This window comes from Pempheris klunzingeri, chromosome 19 (assembly GCF_042242105.1).
Source record: "Pempheris klunzingeri isolate RE-2024b chromosome 19, fPemKlu1.hap1, whole genome shotgun sequence".
In the NCBI taxonomy this organism is placed as follows: domain Eukaryota; kingdom Metazoa; phylum Chordata; class Actinopteri; order Acropomatiformes; family Pempheridae; genus Pempheris; species Pempheris klunzingeri.
Genome location: NC_092030.1, coordinates 18,958,549 through 18,971,590, shown reverse-complemented (window position 1 = coordinate 18,971,590; position 13,042 = coordinate 18,958,549). Strand labels below are relative to the sequence as shown.

At 40.9% G+C, this 13,042-nt stretch overlaps 1 protein-coding gene across 5 annotated transcripts in view; it reads right to left on the bottom strand.

The window, feature by feature from the left end:
• Positions 1 to 13,042, bottom strand: part of erbin (erbb2 interacting protein) — a 47,576-nt gene that overhangs the window by 22,585 nt on the left and 11,949 nt on the right. For all 5 annotated transcript variants that reach the window (XM_070851177.1, XM_070851173.1, XM_070851176.1 and 2 more), the window contains exons 2-3: positions 1,126 to 1,320; positions 684 to 801 (exon numbers count right to left, since the gene is read on the bottom strand). In XM_070851177.1, coding sequence (XP_070707278.1) covers positions 684 to 801; positions 1,126 to 1,311 — 304 coding nt within the window. In that variant the 5' untranslated portion in view covers positions 1,312 to 1,320. The remainder of the gene's footprint in view (positions 1 to 683; positions 802 to 1,125; positions 1,321 to 13,042) is intronic.

The window sequence follows — 13,042 nt, the reverse complement described above, 5'->3', positions numbered from 1 at the left end:
TTTCATCAGACGGGCGAAAATTGAAAGAACTTCCAGTACAAAGCTCTCGGTCATATTCAACAGTGCAAGTGTTCATCTTCAAAAATGTAAATGTCACCATGACAAACGTTGTCACTTCCCACTCTGTGAAACTGCTGACAAGACACTTTGAGCTGAGCACCTTGTGCAGATGTTCTCACAGTTTGTGTGAGAAACAGCTCTAAGGAGCTTCATCTAGCTCTGTTTCTTCACTGCTGCTACTCTGCACTATGAAGATAGTATCTAGTATAGTGCAGGTCTGGGCTTGTCCACTTCCTTTATCCTCATGTAGTCATGTAGTCCTGTGACGTAACATATGGTAAATGAAACATCTTGTGGCGTTTTACCTCAGAATATCTTTGAGGCAATCGAAATCTGGTATGAACTATGCAACTCTTCTCTGGGAATTTCATTTGTTCTTTTCTTTCATTGGTTTGTGTCAAAAGCAGTCATGACAACACGAGGACAGCTACAGTTACACATTTGAACTTCACAGGTCACTGAGCCAGTGGCTGCGGTCAGTTTTCCAGTTTCAGCAACATGAACTGATGCCACAGTTTTACATGACTCATTTAACATGCCAGTGAAAAACACATCTGACCTGAGTGACATGTCTGAGGGAAAAAGATAAAGACAACAGTGGAATAAGTGCTCATTCGTCTTACTGTTTTTGCTGACATCAAGCTCCCTGAGATTGATGAGGTTTGCGATTGCTGCTGGCAACACTGTTAGGTCATTATCTGGCATGCTCAGTCGGTGGAGTAACTGGCAGTTAAACAGTTGCTGTTGGGAAGACAGAAGAGATAACGGTTTTTATCAAAAACTGTATGGTTGCCCAAGACTATACAGTATAATATTAGCTTTCTTGGGACATTGTGTAAGAGTCCTAATTGTCTTAAAAGTTCAACTGCATCAACTAAAGGCTCTTCTTTCAAGATAAATGAACTGTGCACAATGCAAGCGTTTATATGAGATAAACTAGTTAGGCACATAGCAAATCAATATTTAGTGGCCTCATGAGTAATGCCTTTGTTAAAAGGTTGCAGACAGTGTACATGGAGCAGAAATATAATGTTTCTATACATCAACATAACTTATGTGCCTTACTTTAGGCAGCTCCTCGATCTGGTTGGCATCGAGGTAGAGTTCCTGCAGGGTCTTCTCAAAGCTAAAGATCTCCTTAGGAACAGTCTCCAGGCTGCAGTGGGAGTAGTCCAGCGATGTTACCGCCTCCTCCTCACCCCGCAAGCAGCGGCACGGCACCAGACGAACAAACAAGCTCCGCTTGGACATCCTCAGGCACTGGAGAGAAAAGGGAGTGGAGGATTGGTTTAGATTGAGTTGAGGAAGTAGGTGTACTTTCACACACACTTGTACACTGCTTTGTGTTCTCTTTCTCCACAAGACACATCGCTGTCAGCAATGATAAGGAAAAAATGATGAATCTTCCAGTCAAACAAAACTATATGGGGATACTTTACACTGACAAGTGATGATAACAGTATGAAGCAGGAGTGTCAATGGCAACAACAACAACAAAAAAAACAGTAACAATGGCCGCCCATTTACAGATGAAGAAGGTAAGGATGAGTCATATTGATACAGTGGAACAACCAGACACAAATTGGTAAAAAAGGGATCTGCCATACGTTTGGTGTGAACTCTTTCAGTATTTGTCAACCCAAGTCATATTGACTATGATGACTATTAGTCATAATATGATTTTAAATATGAGCTCTAATGCAGAAACTGTTGCAGGGATTACAGGGACTTCCAGGGGAAAACTTTCTGTGTTTACTTTTGCTGTTTAAGTGGTTGATCTCTAACTAATTGTAACAAGTTTCCCAGAAAGCTGTGGGAGGCTTACACTCCTTGCTGTAATCGACCTTGTTCTTGCCATAGCCTGCGTTCCCCAAATCTTTACAATGGACACTACCTAATGGACAAAAATGTGTGAAAAACTTCAAAGTTCACAAATGCTGGAGTTTCCCTTAAACTCTGCAGTATTGTTTTGAATAAAAGTGTTTCACTGTCTCATTTTTGGGGAACTGCACTTAAAAATAAATATCCCCTTCAGAATCTGCTGTAAAAAGGAGACCAGAGTTCAAGCCAGTTATAGGGCAAAGGCCATCCAACACAATCAGTAGATGTTTAACAGCTCTTCAGTGCAGAGGCACTTCTGTCTGGTTTCACCATCCACACTTTCCTCCAAAGTATTCGGCTGTGACTGTGTTCTCAAATTTGCATATAGATTACAGCTGATCACTGGCAATGAGTCACCACTCTGTGAATGAGTGTTTGAAACAATTGATTAAATAATAAAAAGAAATCACACACTAGAGATGCCTGACATAAAATGTTAACTTTTAGTTTCCCCATTTCTGTTCTTCTTGTGGGAAAACCCGAATTCCACTTTTGATATTCAGACAAAACAGGTATAGGTAGGAAAAGCAGGTTGTAGAACCGTCCTTTACCTTTCCACAGGGATGTATGTATAATCTTTATGGCTCGAGTCTCAGGTCAACACAGACGTTTTCATCAAGTACAGTATGCAATATGGAATGTGTTCTGGTCAGAAGAGGCTTTGTTCCCTGGAGCATGTAGAGAATGTGACTTTTCCTCCCCCTTGTCTTAATCTGAGCGCCGCCACAGCACATAATCTCTGAGTCCTTCACTCACTGCGTATCCTGACTGTCAAACTGAGCTGTAAAATTGTGATAGCCTTGACCTAGACCGTAAGTGCAGACTATGTGTGGGTGTGAGTACATGTTTGTGTTGGAGGTTGATATAAGGAGCTACACTAGTCATTATTTTCTGTGAAATTTGACAAGCTATACATAACCTGTTGCCTTTATCATCAGATGTACGGTTCTGCACTCAGTGTGCAGAGATGCTTTTTCTGGACAGTGTAAAATAAGTGTGACTATTTTAGGAGCTATTCAAAGTATGACCCAATAGCCTGGCATTAGTCATGATGCTGTTGAAATGATGGATGAATGAATGATGTCTTACTAGGCACAAAAGAGACACACGCTCAATACTACTCAATTTAATAACAATGAAGCAAGGTTTCCTAAAGGAGCTTTCAAATATGTCCAAAGTTGACTCGAAGGATGACCGGCCAGCTATCCCTCTATCCCCAACTCATAAAAATGGGTGCATGTTTGCACACACCCACAATCACATGAGGTATGCACAACCAACAGACTGTAAGCCTCCCACACAGTCTTTGCTACAGCAGCAGGCAGCTCACGTATAAATACTCTGAGTTATCTGCTCTATCACCAGAGGAGATGACAGAGGGCTTGGCTCCATTCACCCCGAGTAACGAGTACAGCGAGCGTATGGATGACGCATGCTATCCAGAGTGGGAGGAGAGGGAGGACGGGAAGAATAGGGAGAGTGATATGGGCTACCAGGGAAAGGGGGTAGTTGTGGGTTATTGTGAGTTATGCAAGCAAAGGCAAGAGCAGATAAAGTTTCATGAGAAAACTTATGGGGAGAGATGTGTATAGTATGAAAGAGGAGAGGAGACTGGACGTCAGGTGAACATGTTAAAGCTGGCAGAAGAATTTAATCTCACACTTTAAGGATGTCTTCCAAATGACTCCATCAAATAAGGGTTAATGACCAGAAAATCAGACCGCTGGCTGTATTCCAGAGCGAGACTAATAGTCCACATCCACACGATCCTCCTCACAGGTATCATTTGTGTATCTCACGTAGCCTATTCTTTTCCCAGTGCAGGTTACAGATGTATTTCTAATTTGTTTACATGGGACATGTCAAATGTATTTTTGAGTCGACCCCCTGTACATCATCCTGGTGCTGGAAAAACTCACTAGAGTTAAATAACATTAAACCAAGATTTACATCTTCAGTGGAAACAAATGGGTTTGGGATTGAGAGCCACAGACACAAACTAACACGTTATTGATTTGGGTCTTTTCTGTGGCTTTGTTGACAATTAAAAAACCAAAAACCAAAATATCACCAGCCTTATCCTGTAAAAAGTCCAAACTATGTAGCACAATGTCGTCAACACGCCAAATGCGATAACTGATAAACGACAGCAACAACAGCGGACCCCGACTGACATCCTTATGAGTCAAGGAGGAACTTCAGAGAACATTTTTTCTAAACCGTGCACAACCCGTTACATTACCATTATGCATAACACATACTTGACGCAAGAGTTATTTAACTGGTGCAGCACTGAAGCATTTCTTCCATATGCTGCTAGTAGATTGAAGCACTGCAGCAGTGTTGTTGTCCATCCGTTTATGACAGTGTTTGTTACGGTTTCTGTATCCTTTTTTGTGCCAGTAATGAAGTGTTTTTTTATCTTTCCTCTACGAGAAAGTTTCCCTGCAAGGAAAACAAAGAGAAAGTGAAATGGGCTGGATAACCATGGCACTGCTAGGCTGGCCGTCTTAGTGGCTGAACCCACCCCCAAGAGTAATCTGGAAGGCAGCACACTAATGAGAACCACACTGCCTACAACATAGATAGGCTTATCCACTGACCTACATGTAACTGGAATGATCATCCATCAATCAGGAGCTTTTGACTTGAACTAAGAAAGTTGAAAACATGCAAATAGAGGTTTCCAGACATGTTAAGCTCTTGGCTGAGATTTTCTTAGCCTACTTATTTAAGCAGCACATTTACTTAAAATCAGTGTGCAAGTAAGAGCTTGGCCTAATAGCAGTGAAATTGTTAAAAGCCAAAAAACACCAACCACACACTGGCTGTATTTATTCAGAAATATCTAAATGCGTGGGCATGTGTGAATGGTGGACATGTGACTCTGCAGCCTGGCAATGATCCTTGTGGTCTCCTCTGTGCAACAGAAGAGAATGAAACAGTCCAGAGGGCAGGCCAGTCACAGATTCCCACTTCATTCTCCCAGTCAGAGCCAGGAAACCACTTCCCTGTCACAACCCCTCGCCCCGTAACTTAAGTGCCTCCTGGGTCAGTTCTGTTGCTATAGAGATTACAGTCAAGGGTAAGATCAGCTCTTTGACCCCTAAAGTCATACACAAAAACACACAGCTGAGCTTGCTTAACTGCCCATATAGAGAAGTATTGTGACACAGACAGAGATTGAGATGTCTGTGTTTCCCAAAAGGTCAATGAGTCCTTCCACAGTGGCCAGCTAGCACTCACTGGCCTACTTCTAGTTTATCAAGTAGAACGTGTTGGGAAATAATTAGTAGTTTCTAATGCATCTATACTGCAAAACCAAATCCAATTTATGTCTCGTCTACCTCATTGGGTTGTTCAAAGCCCATAGCAGAGCAGTGGAGCTTTGTGAAAATGTGCCAAAATAGACAAGAGGAGGCAAAGTAGCTAAAGGACGTATTTAACATAAGCATGCAAACTGACCCAGTAGGTACTGTTGGTGTCTGTGTTGTGTGTGAGCATGTAGATTTGTGTGTGTGATGGGTTAAACGGAAGCGAAAGTGCAGCATTTAACAGTGGCAAGCAGCTTGTGTTATTTATAGCAAATAGTACTCGTCTGGTTGATATGGCAGAATGTGATTAGTACGAGCTAGCTCTTGCCTTATGAAAGGAGCTTTTGATCCAGATTGCAGCGAACTGTTACAGGATTGCTGGGCCTCGGCTGAAATTTTATATTGGAGGTTAGAGCAACAAAAACAATGCAGGGGACGTAACAGCCCGCACAGCCTGTGGGATACACTTGAATTGCCTGTCTGTGGAGGAAGAGGAAAGAAAGAGTCACTTCCTCAATACAGGACGCAGTGCCAGTGGCCTACAGGCTTGTCCTCTCACCCTTCCTATTATGCAACTTTAGCTTTTCTCAAATGGGATCATGTCCTTTACCATGGAGACAAATCAAAAGCCAGTGCAGGCAGAAGTTAAACTGCTCTGTGCATTCAAGCTCACACAATAAACATTTCCTTGGTTAATACATAATCAATCAAAGTTGCACAACCTTTAGACTTTTCACCACATTTTACCAACTACACTGCTGTGGAATGCAACTTGTGGTGTGCAAACAAAAGCAAGAGTGTGAGTGCGTGTTTATGTCTGTCCAGCTGTGGACCGATATAGTCACAACCATTCAAGATGCAGTCACAAAACTTGATAGGTGTGGATCTGAAATCACAATAAAGGCCCAGTTTGGAGATGGGTGTGGACCAAGTAAGGGTGCCAAGAGTAAGGGGGTAGGAAGAAGGGAAGGGGGCACTGACCCCCCGGCTTCACAACCCTGGCACTCAATCATTTTAAGTCGCGGATCACTGAATCCCAGATTCAATCAATCATTCCTGTCCACTGATCCAGCACGATCTAGATAACATTCAGCCTTTTTATCACAACAAACGACAGCAGGAACTACCGAGATACATCTGACAGAGGATACAAATACTAACGCAGCATTTTGAAACATCCATTTACAACAACCTTAATAAATCATTGTTTAAGGAGAAAAGGCATTAAACTTTAAGCTGGATGCCCTGTGTGTGTGTGTGTGTGTGTGTGTGTGTGTGTGTGTGTGTGAGGATGGTTGGGCACTCACTTCTCATCAGATTTTCTACTGCACCATACTGATTCAGCATTGTGGCTACTCTCTAGTTTTATATTTCATATATATTTTGAGTACAGTTGACAAAAAAATGTGTTTGTATAGTCGTATAGTGATGCCTTTCCTCAGGGCGCCTCATTAACAGCAACATCCCCTCAACCCCAGCTTGCACAACGGGAGAACTGCAGCTTCTCAATAATGCAGTGGGATATTGAGTTAAGAGGACAACAATTCAGCAACTGACTAAGACACACAGAGCCACGTCTCCATGCTCCATATTCTCAAAGCAGTTCCAAGCACAGCTTAGGCGCATATCCATGCCGTCTTTCTTATTTTACAGCTACTGGCGTTTGGCATTTGGCATTGTCCCCACAATAGGGCTTGTTGACTAAACATAGGAAGCAATTCATGAATACAGATACTAAGCAACAGGAAAAGATGGCTGGAATTACAGCTGAAATGGGTAGAAAGACAACCCTGTTGTCAGTATCTGTAGCGGGGGTATGCAGCTCAGTGGAACCTGAAGTTCCAGTTTCGCTCTCCCTCTGGTTTTGGTTCTCACCGGCGTTCTTAGGTCTCAGTGGTCTTGCGTGACTCTAGAAAACAAAACCATGATTGTTTTCTTTGAATTCGTGGTGAAATGAGGGTAAGTAATCTGATCTGTGACAAAGACAAAAGTGCCTTTTACAGCATCTTCCCAATTTTCTACTCTGAGCAGGATGGCTCTGTTAGACTGGACTCATCATAACAACAAGACTTGCATCTATTTGAATGCTTACATCTAGCCTACACGCTTTCTTCTGTAGTGGAATGTATTTTAGTAAGGCTTTGCAGTTCATCTCTTTGAATGTATGACAAAGCTGTATTATTGTTGCAGCAGTAGGCCACTGTGCTTCGTATACTGTATATGCATATGTGCTGTATATGTAACAAGCTGAAGCTCTAACTGGAATATGCAGTTTCTTCATCTGTGGGACAATTGGCAGTTTTTTTGTAGAATCATAAAACTGAACACATTAAAAGAATACTGCTGTTCTTGAGGAAATGCTTAAAAGAAATCAAAGACTTTAAATATACTCTGTCATCACAGACCGCTAACAGTCAAGCCAATATCTGACTCACAATTTACTACAGTACCCAGTACTGACTATAAACATGCTGTGTTTAAAGATGCAGTCCTCCCACACACACAATGACGTACAGCTACACGCCCACACCCCAGCAAAGTCCACTAGACTACTTGTTTAGAACTGTAACGTTTTTGTCGGTGCAAGCATGGCTTTGTGTTTGTCTCACAAATGTAGAACCAGTATTGCACATACCATAAGATGTTTAATCCCAAGTGTTGTCTGAGGTGACCTCAAAAAAACGGGAAATTTAATTCTAAATCTGGGCCTTGGGTGGCTTTATGGCTTTCCATTATAATCTGTATTGATTCACTAGGATTTATTGGTTCATTACAAGTATTGATAAAGAAGTGAAAGAGGGTTGAACAGTTTTCCTTCAATGCCTCTAGCACAAAATGGATTACCAGTCTGCTACAATATTTAAGAAGTAGACAAATATGATGTGTTTAAATGAGCGCCGATGTCAACTCATGTAACCTAAGTTATGTGAATGGTATAAATGGCCTCCTTTTCTTCCAAGAGGTTATGACATTCTCTTCGAGTCAAATGGCTCTTGTATGCTATCCAATGAAACTTTCATTGAGCTATCACACATTGCGACACACTTCATTCTCCCTTTCACTCTCGGCCCACTCACCCTGGCTCACATTGCAGGGGATTTTAAATATTCTCAATCCAGAGCGTCTTCATTTCGATTCCCTTTGAGATGACTATCATAATTACTCTGATGAATAATTCCCACGTTATTTCTTTAGACACGGATGGGCCGGAGGCAAATGAATGCAGTCTTATTTTCACTTCATTTGTTCAGGCCTTCACAACTCTGAGGTTATAGAGATGTCATGGATCCCCCAGAGAACGAACAAGACTAAGAATAAGGCAGTGCACTTCCAAAGGTTACATCCTCTCTGCCATTCAATGAGGTGATTAATAAGAATGTTTATCTCCTGACCTTCCGCACAAGCTGGTACCAGCCTGTCCTCCACTTCACTTAGTAGAGAAATGTCACTGTAGAAAATATGTAGACAAACTGACATTTCTGCACTGCATAACCAAGGTAATGCTAGGACAATGAATTGATTAATAAAATGGCAATCATTCGAACTTGCTTTGCTTATCCTGTTTTCTTAGGACTTCTTGACCATAATCACACCACATTCTCATGCAACGTTGTTGTACATCAAGAAGCAATATAGCAGATTACTCACGATGAAAGAAAGATGGAGTAGTGAGATAAAACACTTTCTGCATTTCTCCACTCAGTGTCCCATCAATTGAAGATTATAATCCTACTGTGTTGTCTATGAACTGTATAGACAACTGAACCAGTGCTCTAAAAGTCACTGGGGCTGCTGAACAATACATAGATGTATAGATATACGTTTGCCTCCTCTTTCTCAGAGAGCCAATGTAACATTTTCAGGTTAGATACTGTATATGTTTGTCGATATAACCATGCTTTGTGATCAGAACTACAACCACAGCCTTTCATGGACTACATGTTGTGTCTCTGAAAGCCACTTCCTGGCGACGTGAAGACTGATGACATTTCTGCTGAGATGTGAAACAGGGTATCCTGTGAGACAGGCTCACCACAAGTGTCAATTGACGTCAACTATTACTTCATTGTCAGTGCAAAGACTGTGAAAGAAAAAAGATGTCCTTTTGTTCCCAGAAAGCACAATATTTTGAGAAAAGGGTTTCTTGCAAGTGTCTGTCCTGTAGGAGTAGGCTGTCTAATCAATTAAAATCATTTTAAAGCTCTGTATCACCAAACAGGTAATGGTCACAGTTCAAATACTTTGTGAGGAATGTTGATTCCTGAGTCACAGTAGCAGAGAAGCCAATAGCAACAAAGTGTGCAGAATTGTGAAATTTATGTTGAGTACGGCTAATTGAATTATTTCACCTGCTTGGTAATCCATGTCAAAACTGGGGAAACGCTGAAAAGCCTTGCTTATTGACAAGGGTTAGCACATATTAGACTTCTGTGCTTCACAGAATGTAGAGCTGCCTTATCAAATTAAGTAGCTGCTTTATCAACTGTGAGCTGGCTGTCTTCTGTAGCAAAGCACTCTGCTCATCATTTTGCCTCCTTTTTCATCTCTGTATGATTGCCTTTTTCTTCCCCCTTTCCCTTATCGCTTGATGTCCCATTTCTACATTGGATCCAATATTTGCAAGGTCTCAAACCCGCAGCAGAGTCATCCATTTTGAAAGCAAAATGTGAGATGCAAAAGGCTGAAACAAGATGAACAGGTCTACTTCTGACCTGCTAGAACAGTTTACATAACTGTTTGCATAAATGTTGCATCATCTAAACTTTCATTTTAAACAACCTGACTGGTGATTCCAGAGGTGTCCATAATTCTCAAGGCACAGAGAGTGGATTAATGGTTTTGCTAAGACAACTAGCTTAAAGTAAAGCTGTTTGCAGCCTAAAAAAAGGTTGGGGCATATGTACACAGTCGTTTTTATTATAATGTTTTTTGGTCCATACCATTCCGTGTTAAAAAACCTTATACAAAGCAATACATTTAGTTTTGACCATGTTCAAAATACAAGTCTGGATTTTGGAGAGCAGTTTCTTCCTCGTTAAGACTTAACCAGGGCAAAGAAGGAGAGAGCCCTGCTGGTTATAAATAGTAGTCTGCTCAAAAATCCCCTCTGCCAGTAAGTTCTTAATTAAATATGAGATCCAGTTAAATATGGGCCCTTGAGACTCATTTCTGCTGAGAGGAGACCTGAACAATGACATTAGTGCTTATTAACAATGCTGCAATAACTATAGGAGTTATTGAGTAGAGTATATTTCATAGTTCTCATGTTCTTTGAAACAGTATATTTGCTCATGGCTGCCCGAGCACTAAACCTATATTTGTCCATCACAGAATATTTTCAGATCAATCATACCAAGTAAAGTAACATTGGCAGGTTAAACTAATCCAATTTTAAGGTTACTGGTGCTCCTAAGCTGCCAAACAACCATCTTAATGCACCAACCATAACCTCCTGCATTAGTGGTACAGGAGCTGCCAATAACGCCCCCCTACAGTCTGCAAAAACAATGGAACCACCAGCTGTTTCGGTTAAATATCCAAAATGACAGTAAGGAAAAAAAAAAACATGGGCTCCATTTTGGTGACATTTTGCATGTTCACCAATGCCTTTATAATGTTTCTGGAAGTTCAAAACTGCAACATATTGCCCTTTCTGGGGATGAAGGCCGTCCAAATCCTGCATAAACCTTCCAGCCATAAGATTTACTGGCTGACACTCCTCTCCTCATGGATTTTATATAAAATATAATATAGGGAGCCATTTATGCAAAGCTGTGAGTCATGCTGTGTTTTTTTTAATGCCGTTATGCAATTTTCAGGTTTAAAACATTTTTAATCCAAATTGGATTATTTCAAATATAATTTTCCTGTAATGCAGCATGTGACGACCACAGAAAAATAGCAGTATACACAAGCCGTTGGGTTTCATTGTGTCTGGCTTGTGACGCAGAGTTGAGAACGTCGTCCATCCTGGACTAAGATCACTCCCACATGACACTGCATATACGAAGTTCTCTTATTTACCGCAATCATTTCTTTTGAACTATAACATATGAGCCGATTTACGTTTACAGTGAAATAAGTGTGTGAATTTACTGTGAGCTCAAGTGCAACAGACCAATGTTTCTTGTCTCGTTTCCAACTCAAGAGGACCTGGAGGGCTATCTGTTCATGATCTAGGCTACTCTCACAGATGGCCAAGAATGGAAAGAGCAGAGGAATGAATGGCAAATTAGCAGGCCAGACATTAAAAGCAATACCACTTAAGCACACACTTGAGGTAAATGTCTAACTTTTGCCTTGTGTGGTACCTAATTAGATGAACTTGTCTTCCCAAATGTATTTGCTATAAGTAGAATAAATGGACATTGTTTTAGACTCTAAAATAAAGTTCTTAAAAAGCCCTCTCCTCTCCTCCAATGTTGTGTTGAGAGATGATGCTTCCCCAGTAAAGACAGATACAGGACTGTGTATCAGATACAGTCACTTGTCTGTTTGTGTGTTTGTCTATGTAAGCAAGAAAGACAGAGGGAGCAATATGCAGTTTGCCAAGTCTCAATAACCAGGTCAGACACATTCAGGTCACAGTCATGTATCCATGCAGACAACTGCCGCATTTGCCTCGTTTGCCTACAGGAGAATATGGTAATGGATAACACAACCTCCATTTAAAGTCACGAGGTCTGCTCATTAAATGTCGTTTTAAAACAGTTAACAATGAAAACACAAATGGAAAGATGGGTCAAAATAAAGCCCGTAGTCTTTCCCATTCTCAGAAATAACGTCAAAGAGAACCACTGTGGATCATTAGTTTATAAATTTGTATTTCAAGTAGAAGCTGTACTCAACTAAGAGGCTTCGGTAAACACAGAACTGAGAGTGAGCTACTGCAATTTACAGGTTGGATTTTCTTACACAGGAGTAACAGCTTGTCTGGTTTTTGGAGAAAGAAAATGATGATTACTGAGCCTTTCTTCATCTGGCTTCATGTTGCCTTCAGTTTCAGCGATCTCTAGCTGCATCGGAAACATGTTGAAGACGACACAAGGAGACCAAGCTGATGAATCTCACACCTCTGGAGCAAATAGACACTTCATCCTGAAGCAGGAGCTGAAAATGAGACTTTTCTTTGAAGGAACTATTCTATATTAACAGTGTATGAAATCACAATGTTTTGGTTCACTCTCACTGACCTCATAGCTCTGTTTTCAGCCACAGCCGCTCAAGTTTGAGAATGTTTGATGACATTTACCAGGTGGTCAGAAACACGACTCCAAATGAATAACAATGTTCCTCCCAAACACCTGGTTGTGAAAATAAGTTCAACACATCAACTTAAAAATGTGTAATGTATATTTTGCAGAAAAAAATCTGTTATTGCAGGTTTAAAGCCACTGGGCAATAATGAGGTTATTATTAGGTTTAATAATGGCAAAACTGCATCAGAGGCCAAAGCACTGTTGGCTGAAATTGTGTGCATGGAATAATCAGTTAGAGGTTCTGCTATGATATAATGTCACATGCATAAGGATACTTAATTCAATCTGTAATAGTGTATTTCACTAGATACAGCTGTTACACCGATTAATTCTCATTAAGAACTACTAGTTAGCATGAGGAACCCAAGCATGAAAAATCAGTCCCTAGCACCAACGCTGGCAGCCAAGTTTAATGCAGCAGTAAGAGTTCACACAAAAATGTCTATCCTCTGGGAGCATATTTCAACATCTCTGGAATATTTCAAAATACATTTCTGTCTATGAATTAAAAGATATTAACGTCAAAGA